The sequence below is a fragment of the Mangifera indica genome, chromosome 2 (assembly GCF_011075055.1).
Source record: "Mangifera indica cultivar Alphonso chromosome 2, CATAS_Mindica_2.1, whole genome shotgun sequence".
NCBI classification, from domain to species: Eukaryota; Viridiplantae; Streptophyta; class Magnoliopsida; order Sapindales; family Anacardiaceae; genus Mangifera; species Mangifera indica.
In genome coordinates, this window is record NC_058138.1 from 23,725,633 (window position 1) to 23,733,765 (window position 8,133).

The window sequence follows — 8,133 nt, forward strand, 5'->3', positions numbered from 1 at the left end:
AGGAGATCTTAAGAGGGTTTCTCGGTTGAATGTCAACTCAAATTATTTAATCCAAACTTAAGCCAATATTAGTTGGTTTGAACTCGCGTTTAATGTCATTAGAGAGATGTCTATAAACCTACGAATAAATAATATTATTAAAAAAATAAATAGTTTTATCGATAAAATAAATAATTTCACCAAATTGATAAATGAATTAACGTAAATTCAAATAAACAAACTAAAATTTTATCTCGGAATCAATTTATTTGAACAATATAATATATAAAAATCAAGTTAACTCAAATTAAATCAACCCTATTATAAATAAGATACTTGTTTCTTAAATAATTAAATATTCAAATAAAACCAACTTATTATATTGACAATAATAATGTATTACTGTTATATTAATTTAAAATTAAAAATAAAATAATTCGATCTATCTTATCGCTACATCCAATCATCTTAATTTCCGCAAAACCTCGCCGTACACAGGAAGGGCCGATGGTTGGATCCTGGTATTGTGTCAGAAACGACCCATTATTTGTCCATTATTACCAAATAAACTCATTAATTCTCTTGTTCCACTCTTTCTGCCCTAAAATCCACAATCACCAACGTGGCGGCCCTTCATTGGCCAACCAACGTGTTACTACAAAAAGAAATCCGCGCCACTTGGACTCCTAATTGAATCTTTGTTCCTTCTGGATTTCGTACTCCCGAGTCCGAATCAAAAGCATATTACTTGATTTGTGCCCACTGCCCTGCTATAAATAAGTGAAGACACATCGAGCTTTTCACACTACTTTACTTCAAAGGTCCCATTAGTTGTTTGTGACGTGTAAGAAAGCAACAATGAAGATCCTGAGCAAAGCATTAGCCATCTTTCTTCTTTTCTGTTTAGGTGAAAGGGGTTTCTCTCTTTTCTTTTCTGTTTTCTTTCTCACTCTGTGTTTCTTTCTTCTTATTTTGTTTATGTTGTATTTTTGTTTGAAGGGTTCTCGTTGAGTTTGGCTGATGAATCATCTTCGAGACTAGGGACGGTCATTGGTATTGACTTGGGGACGACGTACTCTTGTGTGGGCGTGCACAGAGATGGGCACGTGGATATTATAGCCAACGATCAGGGAAACAGAATTACTCCATCATGGGTTGCGTTTACTGATACAGAACGTTTGATTGGAGAAGCCGCTAAAAATCAAGCGGCTTTTAATGCGGAACGGACAGTGTTTGATGTTAAGCGTCTTATTGGAAGAAGGTTTGATGACCCTGAGGTGCAAAGAGATATAAAGTTCTTGCCTTATAGGGTTGTGAACAAGAACGGTAAACCTTATATTCAAGTCGAGGTTAAAGGTGAGACTAAGGTGTTTAGCCCTGAGGAGATCAGTGCCATGACATTACAGAAGATGAAAGAAACAGCTGAGGCTTTCTTGGGGAAGAAAATCAAAGATGCAGTTGTCACTGTTCCAGGTAGGGTCAAATTCCGTTTCTTATTTGATTATATGTTGATGTTTTCAAGTTTTTGGAAGGAAGACTGATGGGGTTGTTTAATTTGTTGTTTGTTGTAGCGTATTTCAATGATGCACAAAAGCAGGCAACTAAGGATGCAGGCACCATAGCAGGGCTCAATGTGGCTAGGATTATCAATGAGCCGACAGCGGCGGCTATAGCTTATGGTCTAGACAAGAAAGGGGATGAGATGAATATTCTGGTTTATGATCTTGGTGGTGGTACGTTTGATGTTAGTGTTTTGACTATTGATAATGGCGTGTTTGAGGTTCTTGCTACTAGTGGAGATACCCACTTGGGAGGAGAGGACTTTGATCATAGAGTGATGGACTATTTCATTAAATTGATTAAGAAGAAGTACAACAAGGATATTAGCAAAGACAACAAGGCTCTTGGAAAGCTTAGAAGGGAATGTGAGAAAGCTAAGAGAGCACTGAGTAGCCAGCACCAAATTAGAGTTGAGATTGAGTCACTCTTTGATGGGGTCGATTTCTCTGAGCCATTGTCAAGAGCAAGATTTGAAGAGTTGAACTTGGATTTGTTTAAGAAGACTATGGGACCAGTGAAGAAGGCTTTGGCAGATTCAGGATTGAAGAAAAAAGACATCAATGAGATTGTGCTTGTTGGAGGGAGTACTAGAATCCCCAAGATCCAGCAATTGTTGAAGGAATTCTTTGATGGGAAGGAACCCAACAAGGGTGTGAATCCTGATGAAGCTGTTGCATATGGTGCTGCAGTTCAGGGTGGAATTCTCAGCGGTGAAGGTGGTGAAGGAACCAAACGTAAATGATTCAAAACTCGTCATTGCTCTTTCATCTTAATAGTTTACTGATTTGGATGGAGTATTAACTAATCAAGCTATTACTTTTGTTTGTTGCAGGTGTTGTTTTGCTTGATGTGGCTCCTCTGAGTCTTGGTATTGAAACAGTTGGTGGTGTTATGACTAAGCTGATTAACAGGAATCATGTCATCCCTACCAAGAAATCTCAGACTTTTACCACTTACCAAGATCAGCAAACCACAGTTTCTATCAAGGTACATCAATTAACGAAATCAATAATCACATTGCAAAACTGATTCTACTTTGAACTAACAGAAACACCCGAAAATTTTCAGGTATATGAAGGTGAAAGAAGCTTGACAAAAGATTGCCGCGAGCTTGGAAGATTTGAGTTATCTGGCATTGCACCTGCTCCAAGGGGAGTGCCACAAATTCAAGTAACATTTGAGATTGATGTCAATGGGATTTTACAAGTGACAGCTGAGGACAAGGCAGCAAAAAAGTCAGAATCCATCACCATTACAAGCGACAAGGGGCGTCTGAGCGAGGAAGAGATTGAGAGGATGGTAAAGGAGGCTGAGGAGTTTGCAGAAGAGGATAAAATGATAAGGGAGAGGATTGATTCTAGGAACAAATTGGAGACTTATATTTATAACATAAAAAGTAGTATCAATGACAAGATTGGTGACAAGATTGACTCTGATGATAAAGAGAAGATTGAAAACACGTTGAAGGAAGCTCTTGAATGGTTGGATGATAATCAGAATGCTGAGAAAGATGAGTTTGATGAGAAGTTGAAGGAGGTTGAATATGTTTGTAACCCTGTAATCAAACAGGCTTATGAGAAGAGTGGTGCAAGCTCAGCTAAAAATGAAGAAGACGAACCTTACGATGAGTTGTGAAAAACTTCAAGAGTCTTATGATTCAAAATATTTCTTGTAATATTTTCTTTCTTTTTAATCTTTAATTTTTTTTTCTTAGTTGTAAACTAGTTAATCCTCCGATGGTAATAGTAATGTGTTCAAGTTTGATGGGTTGAATTTGAACATTTTTTAAAATTTGCGTACATATGCACAAACCCTATGAAATTCTTTCACTTTACAAGAATGTATGTTTGGAATGAATATTTTAAAAAAGAATCTTTTCAATTAGGATAGTTGTAGAATGTAAAGTAGAATTTGTTTCTATCTAACTAAGTTTGAATAAGTTCAAACTCAAGATTAACTTAAATTCAAAAAAATCCATTCAAGATTGATAAATTAATATTTAAATTCAATTCAAAACATTTTCACTTTAGGTTCAAGATGAACTAATTCAATTCAAGTATGAATTCGAGTTCATACAACTTAGATTGAATCTAACCTTAATATTTGAGTGTAAACATATATGTAAAAACCATATAATTCCATTTAACCTCTTACATTTAATGGTCATTTTAACACTAACACTCTTATATGTAATTTAATATATAAATAATATGTTATCATATGATTAGATATTATTTTATTCTTAATTTAAAATCGTTCAATTATGATAACTCACACATGGTTTTATGCTAAATCTAAACTCTATCCCTGCTTCAAAGCAAGTGATGGGAGACATCTGAAAGATAGAAAATTCTCAAAACCATGCCATACAGTTAACTTTTTAAATTCAAACATGTGATTATGTTAACTTTCAAGTTCACATTTAAGAGTCTCCGCAGAGTACCATACCTAACATAATCAATACATAAATGGGTACAAATCTTCTGAGTCGGATGGTTAAACAGTAATAAGCTTGGAAATCCAACTTTAGTCAATCAGTGAACTGCACATACAGATCTTTCTTTCACCAAGTGTATGATTCTAAATGGTTTACACGAACATCCGAGAGAGCAAGCCTCAATTAGAGTATATTAGTTTCCTTTCCCATAACAGCAGACATCCATTCTTCTGGTGTTGATGCTGAACTTTCCCCTTCGAGGTTCAAGTTGGCACATTTTGATAATACTGCCTGCAAATGATCGACAAGTACCAGTTCCGTGGAAGAAAACTCAAGCAGAAACAAGATAACAGGCGAGAATGTACTGAAGTGAAGCTGCTCTAAGTCCATCTTGAACGAATTAGAGTGTGTATGGAATCAATGAAGTATGCAATCACAATCTAACCGATACAAACAGTGAATAGAAAGAATGCATAATCACCTAAAAACATGGTTACCTCTAGCAATGAATATTATTTCATTATCTAATCACCTCTCTTGTTTGAATAAATGCATTTATCCACAAAAGAATAGTGTGTTTGTATATTTTACTAAAATAAACTTTACTAAGATTTTTATCTTTAGAGAAATTTTAAAACAAATTTTTATGGGTTAAATCCAAACTATATGACCCCTTATTCGATACCAAAACGGTTTTTTATTCTATGTCAAAGTATACATATAAAGGGGTTTTAAATGAGAGTTTAAACAATCAATCATCACAAAACAAAAAAATTGTAAAGATCCCGGAATTGCAACATATTGCATTGCTCAGAAGGTAATGGGATTCAATTTATTATGGTTTAATTTTCAGCAAATTTGTTCCTCTGATCTAGACATACATTATTCAATCAAAAGTAGCAGTGATAAAGTAGGGACAATTGGTAAGACCTGAAACTCCGTCACGAAGCCACTTTTTTCAGCTTGCTTCTTTTCAGCCAGCTTGTGTCCAGGTTCAATCAGCAATCTGAATTTGACAACCTACAAAAAGAAACAGAAAAACAGATCAAAACTGAGCTGTATCTTCTGTAATGACTCATAACTTCAGAGGAGGTAGCTTTCCATTTATGCTTCCTGCTTCATATAAGTAACTTTTGAATGGATTCACAATTTTATATGGTCACCCCAGCTTGGGGAGTGTAGCATGAAACTAAGACGATGAACTACTAACAATAACTTTTCACAACAAAAAGAATGAGCTCAAAACAACAAGCTGAGAATTGCAGCTTGGCAAAGCCTGGCCGTTTGTATTTTTCGCCAAGCAAAACCTTCACCATGCTCATCAAGGAAGTGGACTCACATCATATTTTATACTGAATATCTATACCAACTACTTTGCTTTCATGGATCACAATATGCATATCCTGAAACGGCCAATAAGGTCTATGAATGTGAATTATACCTGCAGCAACGTAACTCCGGTGTTAGGATACAGGTACTGACTAGCTCTTTTTTCTTCCTGACTCAAGCACCATAAGGCCTAGGAAATGAAAAAAAAACAAGGGACGCTCTATCATGAATGACGTCTCAAATGGAAATCAGCTTAGTATTTAAAAAGCACACAATACCTTTTTCACATAGTCAGAATATGAATCAGACAAAAGCCACTCTGAACTTAGTTGAGCGTAGTATGAAGAGCTTTCATAAAGCATAACATGCTCAAAATTCAAATAATATTTTATTTCTCCACAGTTATCAATTTCTGAAATAATAAAGATGACATTCTTCAGCAGGTCCTGATCAATCTGCAACCCTTCACGTTCCTGCTTGATCTGCATGCCACTTCGAAGGTAACTAACACCGTTGAGAAGGAAACATAAATGTACATAATAAATAGAGCTTATCAACAAACCAATGATAATACAGCGGCCTGGATTTCAGAATACAAATTCTTAAAGACCTGAAAAGAAGAATTGAATTGGTTATTCTTCTAAATATAAAAATAATAATAATGAAAATGAAATTAGAATCGCACGTTAATGCAACATACCAATTCTTGAAAGACTTTAACAGAGAGTTTATCAAGTTTTGGAAGTTCTTTCTTTTGAGGGATGAAGTAGCGGTCAAGGTATTCAAAAAATCGGCATAGCCACCTTGCCATTGCCTTGTAATTGGACCAGACTCGCACAACTTCCCTCAACAAATTTACATCAGTTTTGCTTGTAAGCGATGGCAACACCTGAGAGTGAAAGAGGAAAGAACACATTCGGTGTGACACTGTCTGCATAAATCTTCTGAAACGCTTCAAAATAAAAAGTATAATGCACCCCTCAAACAAGCCTGACATAACAATCTACTGAATTGGCATCAGAAACAAATAGTTACTTTATCTAGCTTTGATCTGTTTCATAACACGATAAATCCACATTACCATACAAAAAAGATGAAATTTAACATATCGCAATGCAATTGGGGCTCACCATATGGATGCTTTCCTCCAGGCAGCTCTTATATCGCTCATAGATCCGTGCTGCCTTCTCATCGGAACCACGGGAAGTACACATGAAATACACACATCTAACAAATTGTAAAGGACAACATATAAGGGTGAGCAAATTATCCGTCTGGAACCGGAACTGCCAGGTACCCAGCTTCAGTTCTAGTTCCTACAGGAAACTGGCCAACATATATACATTCAAATTTTTAAAATCAAACCAAATGTTAGATGCAACACTACTCAAAAACACAAAAATTCTCCAAGTCTAAATGCAGGACAAAACCATTTCGACAAAATCACAAAGGATACTCATAGAATCTCTGGTATTCCTCTCCAGTGAACTTCATTTCGTACCCTTCCATTTTCTTCTTGGCCTTCACAATGGCCTCTTCCACCACCAGCATTCCTTCCTCTAGTGATATAAATTTCAACATCAGATTCTTCCTTCCTTAACAACACAACTTCCCACGACTATCTATCAAGGACAATTCAGTGTCAATTATACTCAACATATATTTCAGCAAGACATTTAAACAAATACTCAAACCCAGATAAACAAACATCACTAATCACACTTAGAACCTGAAATTCCCTCAAAATGGTCCCTAATAACACCAGCATTCACTGAAAAAGAAGATATTTTTCAACTTGTTTCAAGAAAAACTACAAACGCTCAACAATCCCACATCAGAAAACAACCAAACCAACAAAGAAAATTTCCTTAACGCCAGATTCATACTTTCCTATAATTATGAAACAGGACCACCCAAAAAAAAAATTGCTAAAAGGGCACAAGTTATTGCATCATTGGAGATATAGTCCATGAGACAAAGAAATTCTATAAAAAATAAGAAAATTACTAGAGAATTTGTTGGTGCTTAGGTTCTTGAGAGATGTCTGATGTTTGTTGAAGGACACACGAGTTTAAAGTGAAATAGGAAAGATAGTTATGTTGGTTGTCCAATGTAATGAAGCGTGGGACCATACCAAATTTTTTGAGAGGAATTTTTGTTTGAATCAGATCAATCAGTTTAATCAACCAACATAAATAGATGAAAGCCTTATATTCAATCATCAGTTTTACAATTAAGGTTTAAGTTACAGGGTTGATTGGGCAGAACTACTCTGCTACAATTCAATACAAGGGGTGGACCCCAAATGAAAGTCCTGAATGAGTCAGACAGGCGGGTCCCAGTTTCTATGAATTGTGGGATAGAGTTGTGGCCTTTCCAGTTTCACTTTATTTTATGTTTTTTGGACAAGAAGCTACTTTAGGAGATTCTGTCTAGATTTTTGCAAAATGTGTTTGTCAGGAGTCACATCCAATCCTGAAACATCTCGACAAAAAAGTAACCGTAATAAGTTCACATTTAAGCATGGCAGTATAAAGAAGGAAGGGAAGGGACACTGGAATTCATCAAATCCTTGAAAAATTTTAAGACTTTCTTGCATGTTGATTGTTGCAGCCTTATGACAATACAAAGAATGCATTGCTTCCTAAATCTAATATGATTAATTTAGTTCAGTTTATTTGACTGACGATAAATTTATTAAAATTTTTCTAATAAAGGTCAAAAAAATCATAAAAAAATCAAATAATAAAAAAATCTTAGAAAAATATTAAAGAAGATAACAAAAATATCTGTGTAGAGTAGTATTGAGATAAAAATGTACTAAATAC

The 8,133-nt window shown here is 35.3% G+C and overlaps 2 protein-coding genes across 8 annotated transcripts; one reads left to right on the top strand and one right to left on the bottom strand.

Annotated features, from left to right (window-relative positions):
* Window positions 1-749: 749 nt before the first annotated feature.
* LOC123200631 (luminal-binding protein 5-like) lies at window positions 750-3,340 on the top strand. The gene is made up of 5 exons (XM_044615924.1): window positions 750-886; window positions 979-1,452; window positions 1,551-2,273; window positions 2,372-2,526; window positions 2,608-3,340. Exons 1-5 carry the CDS (start codon window positions 838-840, stop codon window positions 3,172-3,174), a joined length of 1,968 nt encoding a protein of 655 aa, XP_044471859.1. The 5' UTR covers window positions 750-837; the 3' UTR covers window positions 3,175-3,340.
* A 574-nt stretch (window positions 3,341-3,914) lies between these two features.
* On the bottom strand, window positions 3,915-7,462 carry LOC123200637 (cullin-1-like). Of its 7 annotated transcripts, none has more exons than XM_044615977.1 (9): window positions 7,313-7,462; window positions 6,762-6,927; window positions 6,436-6,532; window positions 6,006-6,194; window positions 5,868-5,915; window positions 5,584-5,787; window positions 5,418-5,495; window positions 4,907-4,996; window positions 3,915-4,267 (listed from the first exon to the last, which is right to left on the bottom strand). In XM_044615977.1, the coding sequence occupies exons 2-9, from the start codon at window positions 6,884-6,886 to the stop codon at window positions 4,160-4,162; spliced, it is 939 nt and encodes a 312-aa protein (XP_044471912.1). In that variant the 5' UTR covers window positions 6,887-6,927; window positions 7,313-7,462; the 3' UTR covers window positions 3,915-4,159. The 7 variants fall into 7 exon arrangements, with proteins under 7 accessions (XP_044471912.1, XP_044471894.1, XP_044471873.1 ...); XM_044615959.1 differs by having other exon boundaries at window positions 3,915-4,351; XM_044615938.1 differs by having other exon boundaries at window positions 3,915-4,366.
* Between the last annotated feature and the right edge of the window lie 671 nt (window positions 7,463-8,133).